Below are 26,271 nucleotides of genomic sequence, written 5' to 3'. Positions count from 1 at the left end.
GCAGAGAGCCTGGGCTGATCAGCCTCAGAGACGGGTCCACACCCACTCCTGGGCGGGCCTGCTCAGCCCCCTGCCCTGTTCCCGGCCCAGTAGCTGCAGCAGAGGGGGAGGAATGTGCTAGTTCCCTGCCAGAGGGGGTGGGCACTTCCCTCTTGGCAGTAGCCCATCCTCAGGAGTGGGGACACAAAGCGGGCATTTAGGGCATCCTCAAAGGCGGCCCAGACCACGAGACTGGGCGCAGCTCCAAGGGCTTCTCCCTGAGAGGAATGACAAACACCCACTCCTCCTGGCCCTCCCCTCCCTCCCCGACACTGGTCAAAGAATGGGCTGGGCGGACAGGCAGTCTGAGGGGTAGAGACCAGGAGCTTGTACGCCTGCCAGCCAGCAGCAGCTTAGAGAATGGGAAGGTCTTTCTGTCCGCAGAAGCTAATCCTCCTAGCCAGAGAACATGTTGTTCGCCTAGGGAGCTGCGGCTAGCGCGAAGTATGGGGCCCTCTCCCGTTAGGAAGAGGGAACGCCCAGGCCAGTGCAGAGGCAGGGGCTTCTGCAGGGACCAAGGAACACGAAGGGAAAGCAAAGTGCCACACGGTTTCCACCGTGTTGCCTCCTGCTGTGGGGTGATGGAAACTGGCGGGGACGGGAGCATCCTGGAAGGCGGTGGTCTCCCAGGGTTCGGGGCCAGTGATGAACATCAAGTGCTTGCCCCCCTTCCCCACCCCGCCTGCTCCAGGGCCTGCTCGGGAAACTCTCCTCCTTCAGGCCTCACCACCAAATCCCTCCCAGGTTTGGTCCAGTCTACCTTCTCATCCTTCTCAAATCCACTTCTCCATCTCCACTCCACGCTGGTGGTTCAGATCCTGCCATCTCTCCTTGGGATGCCTCCCCAGTCTCCTAGCTGGTCTCCAGCCTCCAGGCTCATGCCTGCAAATCCCCCCTGCAGTGGTTGTGTCCCAGCCCTTGTCAAATTCCTTCAGTGTTTTCCCCTCCGGAGAAGGTCCGAGTTTCCTGGAATGGCTTACCAAGCCCTTTGGGGGCTAACCCTGGCCCCCTCTACAGCTTCATTTCCTCCCATATTGCTCATGCCTCCAGACCTTTGCATATGCTGCTCCCTTTACCATAATAACTCCTTCGAGGCTCATTTTGGCATATTCCTTCATCCAGCACTAATTACCAGTATGACAGTGGGTCTTCTCCATTAGACTGTGAGCACCCTGAGGGCGCTAGACTTAGTCATCTTTGTATCTTTCACACCTGGCAAAGGGCTCTGCACTGAGTAGGTACTTCGTGTTTGCTGGTTGAGTGAGAAAATGAACAGATAGCCGGATTACTTACAGGAGCCATGTCCCACCGCAAACAGATCATTGTACTTTGGACTCCTGCAAAAGAAATAAGAACCCCTGGGCCCAGGAAATGGACATGGCTCTCCCCTGTACAGTGGTGCCTTAACTGCACTGTAGACATTTACTGTTGAGCTTAGAGACCTGGGACGATCCCATAAGAATCCCAGTCTCACGTTTTTCCGTAATGCTACGCGTCACCTTCGAAGTGCTTAAGCGCGGCAGAAGCGCCCTGCTCAGGGCTTGGCATGCAGCAGGCGCTCAGGGATTCCAGGTTTTCCGCAATGTCTATACTCACCAGCAGAGGGCGGTGACGGCCAGGCGCTTGGCTTTGTCATTTTGGAACTTCCAGAGAGGCAGCAGCGTACCCTCCTGGTCCCGGTATTCGTCAGCAGCATCCTCGTAGTACTTAAAATCTTAAACACACACAGGCTGAGTCAGCCCTGGGACTGCCACTTTCTGTCTGGACCTCCTTGGCCCAAACAATTAACCTCTTTGTATTTCAGAGTGGGAATAGTAATAGTACCTATCTCAAAGGACTGTTGTGAGGATTAATTGCTAATATATGTGAAGTACTTAGAAAAATACCTGGCACAGAGTAAGCTCTCTACAAGGTTGTTGTTACTGTCATTGTTGTTTTTGGAGGTAAATTACACTAAAGAGGCTATGTCCTTGAGGATAATAATTCCGGGTCTGTCCATCTTCACATCCACGGCCAAGCCCCGCTGGAGTGAAGCTGCCTGGCCCCCTCATGGGTCCTCTGAGCTCAAGTTCATCTCCTGCCCTAAATTGTCTCTACCTCCCGTTTCCTCTAACTTAGGTAGAAGCCCCCTCCATCCTTGTACTTGTCTAAACCAGAAATCTTGGTAAACCTTGACTGATCTTTTCCCATCATTTCTCATGTTTTCCTTCTGATTATCTTTTTAGTCCATTCACTTCTCTCCAGACCCATAGCCACTTCCTAGGTTCAGGCCCCAAAAGCCATCACCCAGACTCTTACGCCACCCTCCTAGCTGGTCTCTCTACCTCTGGACGCTCCTCCAGTCCACATTCTGCAGAATAAACCACCTCCCCTACTGCCCTGAAAACCCCTCAATGGCTCCCCTTGCACAGGGGCTCCCTGGTCAAACCGAGGCTCCTGGCCGCTACTTCCATGTCATTTCCAGCCAACTGTTCACCTACCCTCTGTATCAAACAGTGTCTAAAATGTCCTGCTCCTCCTGAAAACTCCCACTCACTCTAGATCCAGATCAAACTCCCCCTGCTCCGTGAGACCTTCACTTTCTTGCTGAGCAGAGTTCACCTCCTCCTCCGTCCCAGCCCTGCCTCTCGTCTGCTGAAACGTGTGTCATACAGCGTTGCCTCTCTTTATCCTTTTGCCTGTCTCCCCCCTCAGGCAGACGGCTCCTGGGGAGCAGGAAGTACGTTATTTTCATCTCTGGACCCGCAGTCCCTAGCACAGGGGCCAGCCACAGAGCAGACACCTGATGACTGTTCAAAAAAGGCAACAAAATAGATCAACAAAAGGGAAATGGTTCTCGGTCTTCTTTCCAACCCATTAGAAAATGATCCTCTTATCCAACGTGGTCAAGGACATGCCCAGGCACGGCCCCAGCCTCTCTCACAACGCCCCACACTTCGAGGTTTGGGGACTACATTCAGCCCTCAAAAATGGCTCAGACAAAAAAAAAAAGATTAGAGTGGTCAGAGGCATGAGCCTTGATCACATCAGAGATCCCTGAGCTCAGACTATCTTTGAAAAGACTTCGTTTCAGAGAGGAGATTAATTGGTAACACTTCTCTGTTTTCACTTCTTCCCAAAGGGAAAAGTGTATGCAATTTTAAAAAATCAAGGTTCAATGCATTTTTCTGTGACTGTGTTCTCATAGATGAAAAAGGTTCACCGAGGCCAATTTCTCCATGGATATTAATCATGTTTGCAGCTCTTTGGTGGGCTGATTGCAGAGTCTGGGTTTCAGGAAGCCAAGCTGTGTGAGTGACAAATTCATTCACAGCTGCCGTGTACTTTGACAGCTTTGAAAAGCACTCAAGGTCGTTTTCCAGCCTGAATGATAACAAGGGGGCTTGTTTAGGCTGCTGGTCTTGGCAGCCCTGGCTTCTCTGTCCCATGGGTGAGCAATGAGCATCAAGTCACCAAGAAGAGCCCTGGGCTGTCAGCAGAGGAGACCAGCCAGCAGTGGGGAGCTGCCAGCTCTGGGGAGGCAGCTGCTCCAGATAAATGCACAACCTCTTAGGGAAATACAAGCCACTTGGGAATGTGCTGTTCATGCCATGGGAAGGATTCCGTTTCCCTGGCTCTGTCAAAGACACCAGAATTTCCCAGGCCCCCAGGATTTAAGCGTTTCTGAATCAATCTCTTTCTTCACCTCGTCACTAATTAATCACTCACATAGACCTATTGAGTGTTTATTTGAAATGTCTCTTCCAGCTCAGTGGCTCTGTGGCCTCGTGCTAAAGTGCTTAGGCTATGGGTCCAGGGGGCCTGTGTTCGAGTCCTGATTGTGCCGCTCTCACCTCACACTAGCTGTGTTTTCGAACAAGTGGTGACATTTCAGCCTGAATGTCTCATCTATAAAATGGAGATAATAGTGGTTTTCACCTGACAGTGTGGCTGTCAGGATGAAATAGAATAATACATGTAAACTGCACAGTACAACGCCTGGTACATAGGCCATTCCCAGGGAAGGCTGGTGCTTGCTGTTCACTGTTGTAACTGCACCTTTTTCTCCAACCCTGATGATGCATTCTGGGTAAGGTGCAGTGAGGCCCACTCTACCCACACCGGAACCTCACCCTCGCCTCTGCCGCTGTATTCTGCCCAGTGGTACCCTCCTCCAGCCCTGCTCTCCTTGGGCTGTGTCCCTGCCTGGACAGTATCTTTGAACTCTCTGCAGAGAAAGCTCAGATTCCCTGCGCGACATTTGAGGCCCTTTCTTAAGTGGCCCCGACCACTTCTCCAGCCTGAACTCTCACCACTTTCCAACAGAGCCCCTGTCGGGGTCACTGAGCCTGCTGCCCCTTGTTCCCAGAGTCCTTTCCAATTCATTTTCACCACTGAGTCACTGCTCGTGCTGTCTCCTGCCCAGCACACCTGCCCTCTGCTAATCTCCCACTCAAACTCTGCTTATCCCTTGGCATCCAGCTCAGCCCTCCCTGAAGCCTTCCTTGACTGCTGCCACTCCTCACTTCCCCTCCTCCATTCTTGACGATCCCCAGAGCAGTTTCTGTCTGCGTTCTATCACTTATATGGTCCCTAAGCTGGACAGAGTAGAGAACAGAGCACAGAATTAGGTGGCTTAAGACCTAGGTTTGGGTCCTCTCTGCCTTTCACTAGTCAGGTGGCCTTGGCCTTAGCTTTGTCGTGTATGAAGAAGGGATAAAAATCTCTGCTCTGCCGCCTCCCAGGATTGTTAGAAAGATGCTATTAAATCACTAATGTGCAGATTTTTTGCTGCACCATTGTCAGATCTCATCACCACACCCATTTTTTTCTTACGCCATTGTTCCTGTTTGACCTGCGTTAAGCCTTACCTCCCTAGTGACATCCAGAGAAGGGATTATTTTTTCTCCCCTTGCACCTGTAGGACCTAGCATGGGACACTCAAATACTCATTTTGTATGAGGGATTTTTTTTTTTTTTTTTGCGGTACGCGGGCCTCTCACTGTTGTGGCCTCTCCCGTTGCGGAGCACAGGCTCCGGACGCGCAGGCTCAGCGGCCATGGCTCACGGGCCCAGCCGCTCCGCGCCATGTGGGATCCTCCCGGACCGGGGCACGAACCCGCGTCCCCTGCATCGGCAGGCGGACTCTCAACCACTGCGCCACCAGGGAAGCCGCTGTATGAGGGATTTTTAATACAGGTAATAATAGTAGTTGCCAGCACTTTAAGTCTCACCTTGAGCAACATCATCATATGTGTTCTGGTTGACCATCCGCTCCACGATTTTAGCAGCTTGGGTCACTTTGATGATGTCATCACTCTGTGGAGATACAGGAGCCACAGGTCCTAAGCCAGCATCTGGAAGGTCGTGCCCTGAGCCACAGCCCTGACTTACAATTGGTTCAGCGATGCCTCTTTGACACCACCCACCCCAGATAGCTCTGTAAAGGTATCTCTTTGTGCCTCAAGGCCCAGTTCTCCCCAACATCCTCTTCTGGGAATGCCCAGCTCACAAGTGGCACAGGGAGTCTGCACTGCCATACTTGGCCCCTGAGCAGAGCCTGCCTCCTGCTCTTTCATCCTGAGCTTATCCTGGGGAAGGCGTATCTCTGAGCACAAGACAGGGCATTGAAGAGAGCCCAGGAGGGGTATTGGAGGGGACAGCAGACAGGGTAGGTAGGAGACTTCTTTGGTGGGGACAGAAGTTTCACCAGCCTGAGCAACAAGGGCTCCCGTTAAAGTTCTCAGAGATCTTCTGGTCCAACTTATTTAGTCAAGAGCTGAGGAGGACACCGAGGCCCAGGGAGAGGAAAGAGACCCGCTTTTACACGGGGAGTACAAGGCAGAACTGACTCCTAACCCAGGGCCCTGTCCACGGCCCAGGCCAAGGAGAAAGCATGAAGTTTCATGTCAGGGGAAAATGACTCATTCTGAACAAAAAAACAGGATCATCATTATGTGAAATTCCATAACGTAAACCATTTAACAGGTTAAAAGAGGAGCAAAGAGTTTGGGGCTGGCAAGAAGCGCCTAAAGAGTTTAGGGCAGGCGGCAGGAATGAACCAGTGGAGTGGACAGCCCTCCAGAGGGGCTCCAGAGGGCCAGGCCCATGGCTCTCAAAGATGAGATTTCCCAGGACGGACAGTGTCAGGCAGTGGTTAAGAGAACGGGTTCTGGGACCACACGGACCTGCATCCCCATCCCATCCCACAGATTAGGAGCCGGGTGGCAACTTTAGGTAAGTTACATCTCTGTGTTTTAGAGTACTCTGATACAGTGGGGATGGATAATGCCGCTTGCGTCATGCGGTCGTTGTAGGATTAAATGTAATAAGCACCATGGTGTTAGTAGCCCAGTGCCCGGTGGTGATGGTGATGGTGGTGTCAGAGGAAACATGCGGCCCAGTGTGGTGGGGGATTACTTACAAAGTCACACATGGGGGACTGCCTTTGAGACTCTCTCATCAGTTTTCAAACCGACTCCAAGCTTATGTCAGAAAACTGACCAAGGACATTCACTGGAGTCTTATAATCACGACTCTCAGAGTTCACCTGGTCCCAGCCACTACCCCCTATTCCCTGACCCAAAGCAGGAATCCTTCCCCCTCAGCAGCTTCCTGGCAAACACCTCTCCCCAAGTCAGGCAGTATCTTGTACGGTAAGACAGCCTGTTAGCTGAAACCTACTTCCCTGGGTCTTATACCCATGGTCCTAACTCTGTCCTCCAGCCATAGAGACTTGTGTGCCAGATACTAGGTCCTCTGATGTAGGAGGACAGCGCCTCATTCCTCGAGTCAGCACTCCTTCAGGCGAACCCTCCCAGTTCCATCAGCCATGCATGGCATATTAACAGCCACCACCTGTCAACCAGTATCAAGCAAGTACTATTTTAGGGGCTGTGCATATATTATCTTGGGTTCTCACGACAGTCTTGCAAATCAGGTATCATTAGGCTGTCTACAGATGAGGGAACAGGTTTTAGAAAAATCCAGCTCCACAGCAAAGCCAGGATGTACACTCAAATCTGTGGACTCTAGGGCCTGTGTTCTCAGCCCCACACAGAGAGCCAGTTCCTACCCAGCCTGACCACCCTTTCCTGGTCCTGGGAGACTCAGGGATCCACATGCGCTCTGAGGAGAGAGTATGGTTCCGGAAACTATGCTACTTGAGCAGACACAGCTCTTTGTTGGTTCTGACTGAACTTGTGGCCTCTGAGCCCTTTCCCCCTTTGCTGTCTTAATCTCTCAGATAAGACAAACTTACATTCATTTCTGTACATTTACCCAAATCATTAGTGAGACAGAAACCTGAGATCTACCACTGCAGACCTTCTGACAGAGTATCATGAAGTTATTCTGCTTTCTCTCCTCCCACACACTTGAATTTTATACCAACCTAATCAGATCTGGGTCTCTGAGAAAGGGGTATCACTCTGTTCATGTGCTGGGCCTCAGCAAAGGGGAAGGCAACTGCCACCCCCAATCTGCTCTACAGATAGCCTTGCCCAGTACTTGGGATTCCCAGTTAGAGATCAGTTCCCTTGGGGGGAGGTTGAATAGAATACTAAAGTATTAACTGTCTATGTTATACCCCCAGTGTCCTGTTCCACTGTATTTCTTGGTTCAGAGGGCTGGAATCTGCCTGCATCACAGCCTTTCATGTTAGCCAAGCTGGAAGAACCCAGTGTGGTCCTGCCTCCCTAGACACCAGCTCTGGTAGGGCTGAGACCCAAGGACAGTTTTCAGTCTCAGTCACAGGGATCTCTCTTCTGGTCTGTGGGTCCTGGTGACTGCAGTTAAGAGCCAGAGCCCATAGCCAAACCCCTGATGGACCTTAAAGCGAAACTGGACCCAGTCCAACAGCCCCTCTGAAGCCTCTAACCTCTAGGGAACGGTGCAGGGAAAGTTAAGGGTCTGAACAGGGCAACCTTCAGGGCAGGGACTTATCTTTCACCTCAGGGTTCCAGTACTCAGCATGGTCATGATCACCAAGCGCTTGCTCTGTGATTAAATGAAACTGAATTGGGCAGCCAGGGCCGGGAACCCTCAAACCTCCCCTAAAATGTGACTTTTCACGGGCATGGAATTGAGTGGAAGTGGACAGACTTCAGACAAAGGAAGAGTACGATCTGGCTTCTGTTCTGGAGTGGAGCAGAACCATTTCCCTGAGAGCTGTCTGGGAGCTCTCCGAGGTGCTGAACTTGACCCTGGCTTCTTGTGGGTATTGTCCTCCCCTCCCCATTGCACGTCAAACTCATCCTGATCTCCGTAATGGGACTCTGGCTCCTGACCCAGCTCTCTCTCTATTGAAGGGACAAATGTGGCCCCTCAGCATCTCCCTGTGGTGACCCTCCCTGCAGTGACCTATCACTGTTAACTTCCATGATGATCTCCAAACCTATGCTGGCTACACCCACAGTGAGCTCCCAACCATGACCTCTATTATGACTCTTGCATAGCTCTTCATGGCAAATCCAACACAGGGTTTCAATACCCATTGGCTTGGACTCTATGATCAGCTGTGATCAGCTCTGACTTGGCTCCTGGACATGAAGAATTGAGTGCAAGTAAACCCAAAGACTGAAGGTCCAAGAGAAAATCACCCTCCCAAACCCCATGAACTTTTGGCCAGGGAGGTGGTGCCTTATCCTCACATGCCACTCTGCCGTGGGAAGACTCCCAAGCTCTTCCAGGGTGCACATCAGGCTTTTAATAACATTCATGTCTTCTGTTACCCCCTAGCCTAACAATCCTGAATTCCTTCTAGCCTCCAGACCTATATAAAATTGGGGTGATCTGTGGAATGCCAGAGGCAGTTATAGCTCTCCTCACACCTTCCCACAAGGAAAGAACTGTTCATAAGTATCATTAGCATCCTGCCTTAAGTGTCTGTGAAGTCCTCACAGACAGCCAGGCTTCTGTCTACCCAGGAGCCAAGGTACCACTCAGTCATTCTCTGTGACTGAGCCATGGGAGCCCTCACCAAACCTGGGACTCCATAGCTGTCATCTTCCTCATCGCCATCTTCCCCGTCTTTTTAGCCACTGGAGTCTTTGTCTTCTCCTTCTCCTTAGTCTTTTCCTGCTTCTCAAGCTCTTCCATGTAGGCATCATAGATCTCCCACTAGGCAAGGGAGAGATGAGAAGGATCATCTTAGGGCAAAACCTCCACCCAGCCAGCTCCTCTTCAGCCTTTAGGGCTCGAGGAGTCGATCTTCAACCCGTCACAGGTCTTCATAGTATCCTCTACTTGGCCCACCTTAATTATGTATTCAGTGTCTGTCTTCCCTGCTAACTGTCAGCTCTAGGACAGGAATGAAGGGGCTCTCAGAGCACCCCGGGGCTGGGCTTTCCACCGTGCAACCCAGGGGCTCAGTTGTCAGCTGGAGATGCAGTATCGTTCCAGCCTACCACCTCCACTAGGGCAGAACAAGTGGGCAGAGATCAGCTAGCTCACAGTTTTCTTAGGGATTTATGAGACTCTGAGCTAGGAAATTTTAAAAAGGACTCCCCCTGTAGGGATGGGATAAACGTATTGGCTCAGGCTGGCTGTCTACAGCCCTGAGCAAAACTTATCAGCATAAAAGATAACCAAAAGTAAGGGAACCCCTGCTAACTGTCTCTGACAGTAAGAGAAGCCCAAGGATAGTAGCAGAGGAAGCAGCATGGATCTGGAGCTGGGCAAATGCCCCCGGCCGCACTGTGTGCTCCCCAGATCTGAACAGTCACTGCTCCCTGGAGGCCAGATAGGCACACCTTACATTGAATAATTCACCCATGGGTCAGTTCTCCACACTGCACTGTACTTCAGTGTTTATTCAGAGCCCTCCAACAACCCTGTGAGGCTGTTGTCATCCCCATTTGGCAGAGAAAGAGACTAAGGCATTAAGGGTGACATGATTTGCCTAGGATCTTGCAGTGTGAGCAGCAGAGTTGGGCGCTGAGCTCAGGTCACCTGGCACCATATCCTGCCCAAATCAGCATGGCTATCCAGTGGGACTTGAGGCGGAAGGAGCGTCTGCAGGAACACTGAAGGCTGCTGGATGGGCAGGGTCAGAGTGCTAGCACTTCAGAGTCAGCCGTGAGGTGCCACAGGCTGTAGAGAATCCGGGGGAATGAATGTTTTTCCCAGTTTGCAGGAACTTCCAGAAGCCATACCTGTTTCTGCCTTGGACAGTCTTGCCCTGGGCTGATATAGAGCTCTCTGGGTGGAGACCTACTGTCTCATGTGCCTGGAGTTCAGAGACTAGACAAGGAGCAGGGAGGTGGGTGGATGAGGAGGGCAGATTTCCAGAGGGATCCTTGACCACGCCAGTCTCCCTTGTTGCCAAGGGAGATAGACAAGGATACAGAGGGGGAGGGAGTGATGGCTTTTAGATTGGCCCAGGGTCTCACCTGATTGGCTGTGGCTGAAAAGTTTGTCCTGGGAGGAGGCTCCATCTGGCATTCTCGGTCCTAGAGAACAGTGACAACAGGTGACCCACAGAAAGCCCTCAACTCCTTCTCACTTAACCCAATGGTATATCCGCAGGAGAAGCATTTTTGTTGGAGCTGAGGAAGGGGTGGGACACAGCACTGGGGAATGAAAGAATGGTCTGGGCAAAGGACAAAATGACATGGTGAAAGCCTAAAATTTCCATCCAGGGCTCCTTCAGAAGAAGCCTAAGCTAGAAAGTAGGGGCAGTGAAGGCTGATTGTGCCAGTTTCAACCAGGAAGAACTCCAAGAGGGGGATCAACAGATCTGCAAGAACTCAGCCCTCGGCCAGCCTCCAATGCTGGACCAGAGGTCAACCCCTGGCAGGCCATTGGGCTAATATTCCTCACCTTGAGAAGGTTTCCCCCTAATAGTTGGGTCTGTGACTCCACCAGGGGAATGCACCCCCTCCGCATTGTGTATCACCCAAATTACTGAATGTCAGCTTAGGGACTACAGAGGGTGGTTAGGAGCCGCCGAAACCCCACCCTGTAGATTGCTGCCCTCCTTTCAGGTTGATTTGTGGAGAACACTGCCTTAACATACGTGAGTCTCTCACCTGAAACCCTGAGAGATTCTTTCAGCCTGGTACTCAGGGTCCTCCACACTTATGAGCCAGGGAACTACCAGCTAGTCTATCACGGAGACCATCAACTTCAGTCAGACTGGCTCCTAATCTTGACTCCCTGGCACATTCTGGCCTCCCCTTCCTTCCCCAAATCCTGACCTTCACTTCAAGGCCCAATTCAAGTTTCAGGCTCTCAGTAGAGCAATCCAGCCTCCTTGTTACTCCCTCTGAACTCCTGTCTGGATGACTTCCTGGGACCTGAACACATGCTCCCAGCTCCCTCGGAAGAGCAAAACTCTTCCATCCGCCCTGTTGCCTGCCAGGCTGAGGGCTGCTGCTGCTGGGTCAGGCCTGCTCCCTCCCCGCTATGCACAGTGTGGAGCTGCGAGGGGAAGGGGCTCGGGGCAGGGGGGGTTGCTCTACCCGGAGGGGGTTGTTGAAGGTCTGTGAGGCCCTCTCACTGAAGTTGAACTTGTTGGTGAGCTTTCGTTCCTTGGGCTGCTTAGGAGTCATCGATTCTTCTTCGGCCATTTTCTCAGGTGCCTGGAAAGAAAGGCCACAGGACCAGGACTCAGCTGTGAGAAGGTGGTGGTGCAGGATGGGGAGTGGGGAGAAGTCGTGTCCTGGGATAGGATGGAAGTGGGAGAGAGTGATTATGCCAGAGGTGTTGGCACCTGAGGTCTCTTGACTTCTCACTTTCAGCCCCCAACCCCGGTGAGTCACCCCTGAAGCCTCCAGCCATAGCTGGAGGGGAAAAGGGGTGGGATGGAGAGCAATATTATACTGAACCTCAGCGGCAGGCACATCTGTTTGACTCCCAGCTTCAGCTTCCTTGGGTTCTTCTTCTTCTTCAAGGATTTCTGTTTCTGAAGTCACCACCTTGGCGAACTCCTGAGAACCTTGGTAGGATATTGGTGTTGAGCTCAAAGTCCAGCCCACTCCCCCATACCCTGGAGGGGTAAGGCTTTCTTGATTTCTGCCTTTCAGAGCTCGCCTTCCCCAGGGTTCTCCTTGGCCTGAGCCTCATGGGTTAGCTCCCAGACCTACCCAGGACAGCCAGCTGTTAGTCTTATGTAAGAAGAGGCTCTGCAAAGTTCTGGCTTAGCCATCTCCTCCCTAGAGTGACCAGAGAAAGGGGACCACGCTCTAGGCTGCAGCCCCAGAAGCTTACTTGCTGCTAACTCATCGAGGTAGTGCTGTCGCCGTCCTTCATCCGAGTCTTTGGGGATCAGGTTTCCGACTTGGCTGAAGTGAACTGCCAGTTGGTCCACAAAGCCGATTAGCTTATATGTGCCTTCCTAAGAAGAAAGGGGCTGAGTCAGACCAGGGGTCCCTGAAACGGCTGGAATCAGAATACAGTCTGCCTTTATTCTAAAGGCCTAAGATAGTCCATCTATTAACAGAATTATAACTTACTAAATCCTCAGTTAACCTGCAGTTTTCATTGCATTGCTAGTTTAAAGAAGAGAAAGCAAATGAAATAAAGTTTTTTTTACGTTCTCATGAAGACTTTTTATGCTTTTCTTTTGTTTAAAAAAATTTTTTTATATAGCAGGTTCTTATTGTTGTCTGTTTTATACATATTAGTGTATATATGTCAATCCCAATCTCCCAATTCATCCCACCACCCCCACCACCACCCCACTTTCCCCCTTTGGTGTCCATATGCGTGTTCTCTACATCTGTGTCTCTATTTCTGCCTTGCAAACTGGTTCATCTGCACCAGTTTTCTAGATTCCACATATATGCGTTAATATACGATATTTGTTTTTCTCTTTCTGACTTTCTCCACTTTGTATGACAGTCTCTAGGTCCATCCACATCTCTACAAATGACCCAATTTCGTTCCTTTTTATGGCTGAGTAATATTCCATTGTATATATGTACCACATCTTTATCCATTCATTTGTCGATGGGCATTTAGGTTGCTTCCATGACCTGGCTATTGTAAATAGTGCTGCAGTGGACATTGGGGTGCATGTGTCTTTTTTTTTTTTTTTTTGCGGTACGCGGGCCTCTCACTGTTGTGGCCTCTCCCGTTGCGGAGCACAAGCTCTGGATGCGCAGGCTCAGCGGCCATGGCTCACGGGCCCAGCCGCCCCGCCGCATGTGGGATCTTCCCGGACCGGGACACGAACCCACGTCCCCTGCATCGGCAGGCGGACTCTCAATCACTGCGCCACCAGGGAAGCCCGCATGTGTCTTTTTGAACTATGGTTTTTTCTGGGTATATGCCCAGTAGTGGGATTCCTGGGTCATATGGTAATTCTATTTTTAGTTTTTTAAGGAACCTCCATAAGGTTCTCCATAGTGGCTGTATCAATTTACTTTCCCACCAACAGTGCAAGAGGGTTCCCTTTTCTCCACATCCTCTCCAGCATTTGTTGTTTGTAGATTTTCTGATGATGCCCATTCTAACTAGTGTGAGGTGATACCTCATTGTAGTTTTGATTTGCATTTCTCTAATAATTAGTGAGGTTGAGCAGCTTTTCATGTGTCTCTTGGCCATCTGTCTTCTTTGGAGAGAAGTCTATTTAGATCTTCTGCCCATTTTTAGATTGGGTTGTTTGTTTTTTTAATATTGAGCTTCATGAGCTGTTTATATATTTTGGAGATCAATCCTTTGTCCATTGATTCGTTTGCAAATATTCTCTCTCACTCTGAGGATTGTCTTTTTTTTTTTTTTTTTTGCGGTACGCAGGCCTCTCCCTGTTGTGGCCTCTCCCATTGCGGAGCACAGGCTCCGGACGCGCAGGCTCAGCGGCCATGGCTCACGGGCCCAGCCGCTCCACGGCATGTGGGATCCTCCCGGACCGGGGCACGAACCCATGTCCCCTGCATCAGCAGGCGGACTCTCAACCACTGAGCCACCAGGGAAGCCCTGAGGATTGTCTTTTTGTCTTGTTTATAGTTTCCTTTGATGTGCAAAAGCTTTTAAGTTTCACTAGGTCCCATTTGTTTATTTTTATTTTAAAATTAATTTATTTTATTTTATTTATTTTATTTTTGGTTGTGTTGGGTCTTTGTTGCTGCATGCGGGCTTATCTCTGGTTGTGGCGAGGGGGAAGCTACTCTTCGTTGCGGTGTGCAGGCTTCTCATTGCGGTGGCTTCTCTTGTTGCAGAGCCCGGGCTCTAGGCATGTGGGCTTCAGTAGTTGTGGTACACGGGCTCAGTAGCTGTGGCTCGCAGGCTTTAGAGTGCAGGCTCAGCAGTTGTGGTGCACGGGCTTAGTTGCTCCACGGCACGTGGGATTTTCCCGGACCAGGGCTCAAACCCGTGTCCCCTGCATTGGCAGGAGGATTCTTAACCACTGTGCCACCAGGGAAGCCCCCATTTGTTTATTTTTATTTCCATTACTCTTTTAAAATTTTATTGAAGTATAGTTGATGTACAATATTATATAAGTTACAGGTGTACAATATAGTGATTCACAATTTTTAAAGGTTATACTCCAATTATAGTTGTTATAAAATATTGGTTATATTCCCTGTGTTGTACAATATATCCTCGTAGCTTATTTTATACCTAATAATTTGTACCTTTTAATCCCCTACCCTTATATTTCCCCTCTCCCCTTCCCCCTCCCCACTGGTAATGACCAGTTTGTTTTCTATATTTGTGAATCTGCTTCTTTTTTGTTATATTCATTAGTTTGTTGTGTTTTTTAGATTCCACATTAAGTGGTATCATACAGTATTTGTCTTTCTCTGTTTGACTTATTTCACTTAGGATAACATCCTCCAAGTCCATCCATGTTGTTGCAAATGGCAAAATTTCATTTTTATGGCTGAGTAGTTTTCCATTGTATATATATACCACACCTTTATCCATTCATCTGTTGATGGACACGTAGCTTGCTTTCATATCTTGGCAATTGTAAACAGTGCTGCTATGAACATTGGGGTGCATATATCTTTTTGAATTAGTGTTTCTGTTTTTTTCAGATATATACTCAGGAGTGGAATTGCTGGGTCATATGGTAGTTCTATTTTCGTTTTTTGAGAAACCTCTATATTGTTTTCCACAGTGTCTGCACCAATTTACATTCCCACCAGCAGTGTACGAGGGTCCCCTTTTCTCCATATCCTCACCAACATTTGTTATTTGCGGTCTTTTGATGATAGCCATTCTGACAGGTGTGAGGTGATATCTCATTGTGGTCTTGATTTGCATTTCCCTGATAATTAGTGATGTTGAGCATCTTTTCATGTGCCTGTTGGCCATCTGCATGTTCTCTTTGGAAAAATGTCTAGTCAGGTCTTCTGCCCATTTTTTAACAGGGTTGTTTGTTTTTTTAATGTTGAGTTATATGAGCTGTTTAATTATTTTGGATATTAACCCCCTTATTGGTCATATTATTTGCAAATATTTTCTCCCATTCAGTGGGTTGTCTTTTCATTTTCTCGATGGTTTCCTTTGCTGTGCAAAAGCTTTTAAGTTTAATTAGATCCCATTTGTTTATTTTTGCTTTTATTTCCTTTGCTTTAAGAAACAGATCCAAAAAAAAAATATTGCTACAATTTATGTCAAAGAGGGTTCTGCCTATGTTTTCCTCTGGGACTTTTATGGTTTCCAGTCTTACATTTAGGTCTTTAATCCATTTTGAGTTTCCTTTTATATATGGTGTTAGAGAATGTTTTAATTTCATTATTAGTTTATATGTAGCTGTCAAAGACATATTTTAAAATACATTCTTCCAACTCTGAGCAGCTCTGGATTTACCTATCACTGGCTCCTACATCCATGCCAAGGGATCCTGTCTCACCTGTCTAACCAGACCTCAGAGAGGTCACAAACAGTCATCAAACACACCTGGCCTGGCTTTTTCTCCACTCTATTTAATGGATGCCAGGGCTGGATAGATCCTCAGAGACACCAAGTCCCCAGTCCCCCTGTTCCATACAAGAGGATCACAGAAATCTAGAAAAGGTTTGGGTTAGGCACTTGTCAAGTCACACAAGGCACTTGCCCAGGCAACTGGGTTCATTCCTTCTTCAACAAATAATTTTTGAATAGACACAATGTGTCAAGTATATTCTAGGTTCCAGAGATACAAAGCTTAGCAAAAGCAGATATGATCCCTGCTTTCATAGAGCCTATAGTTTTGTTCCTCTAGGCTGCCCCCGCTTTTTTTTTTTTTTTTTTTTTTTGAGGTACGCGGGCCTCTCACTGTTGTGGCCTCTCCCGTTGCGGAGCACAGGCTCCGGATGCGCAGGCTCAGCGGCCATGGCTCACGGGCCCAGCTGCTCCACGGCATGTGGGATCTTCCCGGACCGGGGCACGAACCCGCGTCCCCTGCATCGGCAGGCGGACTCCCAACCACTGCGCCACCAGGGAAGCCCAATAAGATTGTTTTTGAAGAAGAGAAAGAAACTGCTTATAGTAGTTGTCCCCAAGGAAAGGGACAGGAGAGGGAGGTTTAATTTCCATTGTATTTTCATTGCTCTTTTGACTCTTAAAATTAGTACCATGGGTTTCTAGATTTCTATTATATATTCAAAACTCTGTATGTGTGTGTCTGTATGTATAGATATGTGTATGTGTATATATATGTATACTTTTTTTTTAAAGAAGCAGTGTAATGTTGCTTTAGAGTCAATCAAACTAGTTCAAATTTTGCTTTGAATCCTGGCTGTGTCACTTCTGTAATTTGTTTTATCTAATTTATCTTTGGTTTCTATAAAATAAAGATAAAAATAGTTCCTATATCAAAGAAACCTGAGGATTAAATGAGATATCCTATATAAAATTTCTAATATAGGACCTGACACTGGCACGCTGGCTTCTGGAGACCCAATAGTTGATGTTAGTGACAAACACACTGTATACACTGGAAAAGTATTTTTCCTACCGAATTATTCACTTCAGGATTCCTGAAAAGAGTGGCTCTGCAGGGCACTTTAGCGAGAATGAAGGGAGATTCATCAAGAAACTTCAAAATCTCTGGAAAACTCCATGTAAAATCTCAGGGTTCCAGCCAAAGACCTCATTTTAAAGGTGATCTCTATGAGAGCTGAGAGGCTTTTGCAACACAGCAAGTCACCAAGGCAAGAAGCACCTAGAGGCCCCTGCCCCAGAGAGGATGACTTACCTTGAAGCTGTACCTGACGATGTTCTGGGGTGCGTGTGGGTTGTTGGCTGTCAGAATCCGGGTGAACTCCTCCTTTAGCTCCTAAGGGAGAGAAATGCCAACAGGGTCAAATGTAGAGTGCCCCCCAGCCCCTCTGATGATTCCCCTGGATGTCAGCAGACATCTCACAACCTAGGTTCTGGGCACAATACATCTCTGAGGCTGGAGGAGGTGGAAGGAGCGAGGGTAGGATGTTGCTTACTTACTGCATCAGTCAAATCCAGCTGGTCAGGGGGTCTAACGGTGGCTTTGGACTGGGCCCATTCATCTGTCCCTTCCCCTACTTCAGTCCCTGGATCTTCATCCTGGACAAAAACCTCATGTGAGAATCAAGAGTGCCTGACCTGCTTAGACAAGCAAGCAGTGCTGCAGAAAGCCCTTTCATTCGCAAATCCTCCCAGAAGCCAAGCTCTGTCCCAATACATAGAACACGAAACATGCAACAGACCACTCATGGAAGAGCCTGAAGGAACTGCTCAGGCCAGAGATCTCATTGCCTGGAAGATCATGGCCACCTCAGCCCTGGGGTTCTGGACTTAGCTGGAACATTGTGGTGGGTCTTTGGCCCCAGTAGTGGGACCAGAAGAGCTGGTTCCTCCTTACTGCTTCCCATACAGCCTGGATGCTAATAGCCAGGACCAACTGTGAAATGACACCCAGCTGTTCTTTAAGCTACTTCAACTCTAATTCACATTTTACCTTCCGATTTGCCACCTTAAGGTTACTCTTACAGCAATACTCCCAGTACTTGGTAACTTTAAGCCTCATAGTCCCATCAAAACCTTGGAGCAAAAAAATCTAGAACTAGAAGTTTTCCCCTACCCCGATAGACAGTTAAATACCTTGCCAAAGTGGCCCATGACATAATAAAAAATATTCACCCTCACTGGCAATCAAAGATATGCAAAATAAAACAATGCAATTTTTTCACTATAAAACTGGTGAAGGGCGGTGACCACCTCCCCACGAGAACATGCAGAGGATCTCCTTCATCCCTCTCCAGAAGAGGAGAAGAGGAAACACAAAAAGAAGCACCTGGTGCAGAGCCCAAATTCCTACTTCATGGATGTGAAATGCCCAGGATGCTATAAAATCACCCACCGTCTTTAGCCAACATGCACACACAGTAGTTTTGTGTGTTGGCTGCTCTACTGTCCTCTGCCAGCCTGCAGGAGGAAAAGCAAGGCTTACAGAAGGATGCGCCTTCAGACGGAAGCAGCGCTAAAAGCACCCTGAATCAAGATGAATGGGAAACCATCCCAATCAATACATTTTGGATACAACAAACAAACAAAGCAAAAAAAAAAACAAAATAAAATCTGGTGAAAACTAAATCCAAAACAAACAAACAAAACCAATATCCAGCGTTGGTGAGGTTGTAGGAAAATGGACGTCCATAAATTAGTACAACCTTTCTAAAGAGCAATTTGGAAATATTTATCAAAAGCCTAACAAGTATTTATACTTTTTGACCCAAATTTCTATGTGTAGGAATTTATGTTAAGAAATAACCGAGGATATGCCTAAAGATTTAAATGCATGAATGTTTGTTGGAGGATTGATCATACTTGTAGAAAAGAGGAAATATTTAAATATCCAACAGTGGGGCATGGTTGAACAAAATTATGGAACGGCCTTAATGAGCACATGGTAAAATATTATGCAGTAATTTTATTATTTTTTATTTTTTTAAATAACAAACATTTACTGGTGTCACTTATGGTAGAAAAAAGTTCCTACACCAGATGCACATGACCCAATTGTTAAATAGAACATTTTCAAGGTGAACACACATCCTTAACCCAGCTTTTTTACCCACTTTTGATGATAGCCAATTCTTCCTTGCCCCCCACCCCGAGACATGTGAGCAACTGCTAATGAAAAGCAGTAAACAGCCACTTGGGCTATATAGCATTTTCAACTCCACTCCAAGGTGAAGATTCCAATTACATGCGAGCTTAAGTTCTCTCAATTTTCTCCTAACGAAAGTTCCTGAGTCCAGTTATTTACAATATTACATATGCAGTAATTTTAAATGATGCTGTGAAAGTATATTTATTGGCAATGGAAAGTACTCTAAATACATTATGTAAAAAACAGATTGTAAAATAACATACAGTTTGATTCTATTTAAAAATAAAGGGACTTCCCTGGTGGCACAGTGGTTCAGAATCCACCTGCACTTACACAGGACACGGGTTCGAGCCCTGGTCCGGGAAGATCCCACATGCCACGGAGCAACTAAGCCCGTGTGCCACAGCTACTGAGCCTGCGCTCTAGAGCTTGCAAGCCACAACTACTGAAGCCCGCGCACCTAGAGCCCGTGCTCTGCAACAAGAGAAGCCAGCGTAATGAGAAGCCCACGCACTGCAATGAAGACCTAATGCAGCCAAAAATAAATAAATAAATTTATTTTTTTAAAAAATAGAATCTGCCGGCCAATGCAGGGGACATGGGTTCGAGGCCTGGTCTGGGAATATCCCACATGCCACGGAGCAGCTAAGCCCGTGCGCCACAACTACTGAGCCCACGTGCCACAACTACTGAAGCCCACACACTGTAATGAAGAGTAGCCCCTGCTTGCCGCAACTAGAGAAAGCCCGCGCACAGCAACAAAGACCCAACACAACCATAAATAAATAAATAAAGTTATTTAAAAAAATGTAATTTTTACATATGCATAGAAATATCTGGGAGGATACAGCATCATACGTTAACTAAGAGGTTTCCCGGGGTGATAGGCTTAAGGGTGATTTTAATGTTCTTTTTGCTTTTCTTTAAAAATATATAGCTAATATTTCAACAGAAGAAATGCTATTAGCTTCTTGCTGAGAAACTGTGTGGTCTCAGCACTTACTCTCTTCCTGGCTCCTCTGCCCACATTGATGCTCTGAAAAAAGAACAGAAACAGAAGGTAAGTCATAAGTGAATCTCCATGGGAATGTCAAAAACAGTATTACAGGGGGGCTTCTGCCCAGGGACCTCAAAGACAAGGGACATTGAACTTCCCCAAGTCTCACAAACAGTGAGACTTGGTAACAGGTGCCCAGCCAAGGAAGTCCTATATCTGAGGCAACCTGATTCCAGCATCGGTGGGACTGACCCATGAAGAGCAACCAGGTGACTTAGCGCCTGGCATTTCTTATTTGCAACTAGTTCAACAAACATTTTTTAAAACTACATGCTAATCTATAGATTCAATGCAATCCCTATCAAACTACCACTGGCATTTTTCACAGAACTAGAACAAAAAATTTTGCAATTTGTATGGAAACATAAAAGACCCCGAATAGCCAAAGCAATCTTGAGAACGAAAGAAGGAACTGGAGGAATCAGGCTCCCAGACTTCAGACTATACTACAAAGCTACAGTTATCAAGACGGTATGGTACTGGCACAAAAACAGAAAGATAGATCAATGGAACAGGATAGAAAGCCCAGAGATAAACCCACGCACATATGGTCACCTTATCTTTGACAAAGGAGGCAGAAATGTACAGTGGAGAAAGGACAGCCTATTCAATAAGTGGTGCTGGGAAAACTGGACAGCTACATGTAAAAGTATGAAATTAGATCACTCCCTAACACCGTACACAAAAATAAGCTCAAAATGGATTAAAGACCTAAATGTAAGGCCAGAAACTATCAAACTCTTAGAGGAAAACATAGGCAGAACACTCTATGACATAAATCACAGCAAGGTCCTTTTTGACCCACCTCCTAGAGAAATGGAAATAAAAACAAGAGTAAACAAATGGGACCTAATGAAACTTAAAAGCTTTTGCGCAGCAAAGGAAACCATAAAGAAGACCAAAAGACAACCCTCAGAATGGGAGAAAATATTTGCAAATGAAGCAACTGACAAAGGATTGATCTCCAAAATTTATAAGCAGCTCATGCAGCTTAATAACAAAAAAACAAACAACCCAATCCAAAAATGGGCAGAAGACCTAAATAGACATTTCTCCAAAGAAGATATACAGAGTGCCAACAAACACATGAAAGAATGCTCAACATCACTAATCATGAGAGAAATGCAAATCAAAACTACAATGAGATATCATCTCACACCAGTCAGAATGGCCATCATCAAAAAATCTAGAAACAATAAATGCTGGAGAGGGTGTGGAGAAAAGGGAACCCTCTTACACTGTTGGTGGGAATGTAAATTGATACAGCCACTGTGGAGAACAGTATGGAGGTTCCTTAAAAAGCTACAAATAGAACTACCATATGACCCAGCAATCCCACTACTGGGCATATACCCTGAGAAAACCATAATTCAAAAAGAGTCATGTACCAAAATGTTCATTGCAGCTCTATTTACAATAGCCCAGAGATGGAAACAACCTAAGTGTCCATCATCGGATGAATGGATAAAGAAGATGTGGCACATATATACAATGGAATATTACTCAGCCATAAAAAGAGACGAAATTGAGCTATTTGTAATGAGGTGGATAGACCTAGAGTCTGTCATACAGAGTGAAGTAAGTCAGAAAGAGAGAGACAAATACCGTATGCTAACACATATATATGGAATTTAAAAAAAAAAAATGTCATGAAAAACCTAGGGGTGAAACAGGAATAAAGACACAGACTTACTAGAGAATGGACTTGAGGCTATGGGGAGGGGGAAGGGTAAACGGTGACAAAGCGATAAAGAGGCATGGACATATATACACTACCAAACGTAAGGTAGATAGCTAGTGGGAAGCAGCCGCATAGCACAGGGAGATCAGCTCGGTGCTTTGTGACCGCCTGGAGGGGTGGGATAGGGAGGGTGGGAGGGAGGGAGATGCAAGCGGGAAGAGATATGGAAATATATGTATATATATAACTGATTCATTTTGTTGTGAAGCTGAAACTAACATACCATTGTAAAGCAATTATACTCCAATAAAGATGTTAAAAAAAAAATAAAAAAAGGCAATGAAATAGTCTCCCAGAGAAAACCCAAAAAAAAAAAAAAAAAAAAAAAAACTACATGCTAAGTGCTCAGCTCTGTACTAGGCATTAAGAGGATTTTGAAGGCAGATTATATTCATAAACATTTGTTTATGATGAAGGTTTGGGTACTTTGTTTTGTACGCTGCTGTCTCAGAATATGGTAGGTGTTCAAAATACTTATTGAATACATGCATGAATGCCATCAAACCCATTAGTAATCATGACCCTGGGAAAAATATTTTTCCTTAGCCTGTTTCCTCATCAATAAAATGCATAAGATTGGATATGATGACCTTCCAATTCTAACATGCTAAAATTTTATGTTCTCAAGAACAGCATGCTTGATTCAACTTGATAAACATTTCTTGAGCATCTACTTATGGTCGGGGACTAACCTAAGCAGTGGGACAAAATGACAAGAGATGAGGTCTCTACCCACGTTTGCTCAGAGTCCGTGAAGGTCCAATAAGTGTGATCAGTGCTCCTTATTTACTCACTCGCTTACTCACTCAGCATATGTTCTTTTGAAAGTCTGCTCTGTGCCAGCAGTAGAGACGTGTGACCAGGGTGCTATAGGAATGCACGGAGGCACCTACCCAGCGTGGGTGCACAAAAAAGATTCCCCGAGGTGGCTATTTCTTAGCTCAGTATCAAAAGAAAAGTATGGGTCATCCAAGTGGAGAAAATGTTTTTCAGAAAGGCTTTTCAGACGAAGAAAGCAGCATGTACAATGGCAAGAGCAGAACAATAACAGAGATAGTAAAATGTTCCCCCGAACAAACCAACCAAAACCCTGCAGTATATGCACTGAACAAACAGTTGTTTCAGGTGATGGAGCAAGAGGGAGATCAGTGGAGGCTGCAGATGTGAGGGAGGGGCTCTTGGAAGAAGCAGGTCTAGAGCCCTGAAGGAGGGGTCAAGCTAGCAGAGAAGCCAAAGAGCACATGTTGGTGGCAGCATGGCACACTGGGCAGAGACCTCGGCTCCCAGATCTTGCTGACCACCTGTGTGATCTTGGGGAGGTCTCTGGGCCTTGGTTTCCCAAATGCAAAGTGAGTGAGTTAGATGGAAAGGGCCTCACAACTCTTCCATGGCAGGGTCTGTGGGAGAGGCTTTGATGGCGGAGGGGAAAAGGATTCCAGGGGGAGAGAAGGGCATGTCTCAGCTTGGGCAGGGATTGTTGCTGGTAGGGAAGGCAGCAGGATTCAGATTTCTGCCAGGTTGCCAAGGTTTCCAGAGATGAGAACCCTTCTCTGGGGCTAAGCCACATGAGCCAGAAAGCTGCTTTCCTTTGAAGAGCCTCTGATCCCTAAGGTAACGAGATGGAAGTGTCGTAACATCCAACAGCTTTCTGGCCCACAGCAGAGTACTGGAGGGCCAACCCCAGCCCAAGCTGCCAGCCTTAAGTAGGAAACGAGATCCAGTTACCATTGCCCCCCGTAAATATGTCTGTAAAACATTTATCTGGCAATAAAAGAACTGACAAGGCAATTTGAGTGTAATTGTTTTTGGCAGTTGGAAATATTTCAATTAACATACTATAAAAGCCACACTACAATAAATGAAAAACAGGCCAATGAAATCAGCTACAGCCCTGACTTCCCAACCATGGCAAAGGAGATTGAATGTCAGGTTGCCACTTTGGGCCCTTGGTCTTTCAGAAGAAGTCTGAGACAGACAAGGCTGAATTCCTGAAAGCTTTTGATGGTTCTTCCCTGAAGCTGTCAAACCGCAGAAGAAGAAAGCCCAAAGTCCCTCCTCTGGCCCTCAGAACTCTGTCATCCGGCTCCACGTCTCCATTCCAGCCTGCTCTCCCGCCACTCTGAGATGCAGCCCAGCAAGGCTACTCACATTTCCTGAGCTTGGCCTCTGCTTTCCCACCTTTGCTTTTACCTTTCCTCTTGCCAAGAACGCCATCTTCCCCTTCTCTCTCCTTGCTCCCACTATCTCTGCCTAACCAAACCCTGCCCATCTAGCCTCCTAGTCCATTATCTACTCCTGACCTTTCTCCTACCTCCCTCTATTCTTCCTGTCTTCACTCTGAGCAAGGCTCTGCCCCGCCTCCCGTCACCACCATAAGCATTGGCTGTTGTGAGATGAAGGATGAAATGTAACTTCAAATAGACACTCTGTTGTCTCTGGGTTTTGGTCTACAAAAGGGGATAGTATTATGAAAAGAAACATAATACTGCGGTGCACATCAGAGGCAGCTGGGAGACTCCAGCAAGGGAGTATCCTTACCTTTTTTAAAAAATTTATTTATTTATTTATGGCTGCATTGGGTCTTCCTTGCTGCGCGCGGGCTTTCTCTAGCTGTGGTGAGCAGGGGGCTACTCTTTGTTACGGTACGCAGGCGCTAGGCGTGCGGGCTTCAGTAGTTGCAGCATGAGGGCTCAGTAGTTGTGGATCACGGGCTGTAGAGCGCAGGCTCAGTAACTGTGGCGCACAGGCTTAGTTGCTCCGCGGCATGTGGGATCTTCCCGGACCAGGGCTCGAACCCGTGTCCCCTGCATTGGCAGGAGGATTCTTAACCACTGTGCCACCAGGGAAGCCAGTATCCTTATCTTTTAAATGGGCATCATAAAAATACCCTCTGAAGACAATCATAGGCCTGTTATGAGGGTTAAATGAGTCAACACACATAAAATGCATAGTGTGTGCCTGGCCAGAGTCTGTGCCCAATAAATGATAGTTTGTAGCATTATTATTCCCATTTATAGACCCTGCTCTGCCATCAGCCACAGGGGATCTGTGTGGCCCTTTGCTTACTAGGAAGCACTTGCCCTAGGGATGACTAAAAGGCTTCAACAGCTCACATGTCCACCCAAGAGTTCAATGCTGAAACTTGTTTGTTCCTGGAAAGAACAGCTCTTCGAATCGTGCAAACGCACAGACGCTGCATCCTCCTTCCTGGGGCCCAGGAGACTCTGTTTACCATTTCAGTTGTCTTGGTCCTTATTTTAAAACTCACTAACAGGATTCCATTAAGCTAAATTGAAACTAAATACCTCACCAGCTTGCAGTTTCCCTTTCTAAAAGGGAAAAAGCTCGTAGTCCCAAAGGAACAGTAATTCACCAAGAAATCTTCCTCCAGCTACATCGACTACCTTTCAAATTCTTGAGCCTAGTGCAGTGTCTCAAGCACACAGAAGGTGCTTAATAAGTATAGTTGAAAGAGATCTCAACGTTTTGAAACACTAGATGAAGGGTAACAGGCATTATCATACACTGTTATGGGTATGCCAATGGACACAAAATTTTTATAGGGTTATTTGGCAATACCTGCCAAAATTTCAAATGCAGATACCCTTCAACTCAGCAACTCTGCTTTCTTGCATTTTTCCTATAGAAATAGTAATACATATGCATAAGATGTATGTACAAAACTGCTCGCAGAACCATCTTTGTGATATTTTTACAATGGGAAAAAACCTAAATATTCATTGATAGGGGCCTAGTTAAATAAATTATGCTATAGCCATTCAACGGGATATTATGCATATTTTTAAAAGAATGAGGTAAATTTTTATGTATTATTATGGAAAGCTCTCCAAGCTTTTTTATTGTTAAATAAAAAAGCAAGTTACATAAACAGATGACCCATCTGCTTACTTTAAGAATGTGTGTGTATGTGTATTTGGATGTACATACAAAATTTCTGGAAGAATATATAGATTCTGTTGACAGTAGTTGGGTTCAGGGAATGTGATCTGGGATTGTGGGGAAGGGAACGAATACTGTTCACCTTATACTCATTCTCATGGTTTTAATATTTTAAAAGTGAATGTTCATTACTTTTTTTTTTTTTTTTTGGCTGCGTTGGGTCTTTGTTGCTGTGCGTGGGCTTTCTCTAGTTTAAAAGTGAATGTGCATTACTTTTATAATTTAAAATGCTAATTAAGAATTTAAAAAATTAATACAGTTAAAGAGGGTTTTTTTTTTTTTTTTTTCCTATTAATGCAATGTTAGCACAGTGCTCAGAATGCTGACAAAGGAACATGAGACCAAGCTCATGCCTTCCTGGAAGCCCAAGAGGGAAGAAGCCAATGCTATGGGACTCTTCCCAGATAAGGCTACAGAAGGCAAGGCAGGGTAGGGTTTAAAATCTGAAGCTCTAGAGTTAGCCTTGGCTGG

General features: G+C 46.7%; 1 protein-coding gene and 1 pseudogene across 2 annotated transcripts in view; one reads left to right on the top strand and one right to left on the bottom strand.

Moving 5' to 3' along the window:
• Positions 1-26,271, bottom strand: part of DNAI1 (dynein axonemal intermediate chain 1) — a gene marked incomplete at both ends in the record, with an annotated part of 59,939 nt that overhangs the window by 21,417 nt on the left and 12,251 nt on the right. Inside the window, 11 exons of the mRNA XM_082842564.1 lie at positions 1,333-1,376; positions 1,636-1,753; positions 5,253-5,337; positions 9,004-9,138; positions 10,410-10,469; positions 11,481-11,600; positions 11,847-11,956; positions 12,229-12,355; positions 17,150-17,230; positions 17,395-17,493; positions 20,046-20,078. Coding sequence (XP_082698690.1) covers positions 1,333-1,376; positions 1,636-1,753; positions 5,253-5,337; positions 9,004-9,138; positions 10,410-10,469; positions 11,481-11,600; positions 11,847-11,956; positions 12,229-12,355; positions 17,150-17,230; positions 17,395-17,493; positions 20,046-20,078 — 1,012 coding nt within the window. The remainder of the gene's footprint in view (positions 1-1,332; positions 1,377-1,635; positions 1,754-5,252; positions 5,338-9,003; positions 9,139-10,409; positions 10,470-11,480; positions 11,601-11,846; positions 11,957-12,228; positions 12,356-17,149; positions 17,231-17,394; positions 17,494-20,045; positions 20,079-26,271) is intronic.
• LOC309964585 (small ribosomal subunit protein eS27-like) lies at positions 18,251-18,413 on the top strand (annotated as a pseudogene). Its single transcript has one exon. The product of its transcript is annotated as a small ribosomal subunit protein eS27-like (transcript).

This window comes from Leucopleurus acutus, assembly GCF_964270905.1.
Source record: "Leucopleurus acutus genome assembly, chromosome: 7".
NCBI classification, from domain to species: Eukaryota; Metazoa; Chordata; class Mammalia; order Artiodactyla; family Delphinidae; genus Leucopleurus; species Leucopleurus acutus.
The sequence above is the reverse complement of the archived record's forward strand: the minus strand, read 5'-3'. Positions and strand labels throughout refer to the sequence as shown.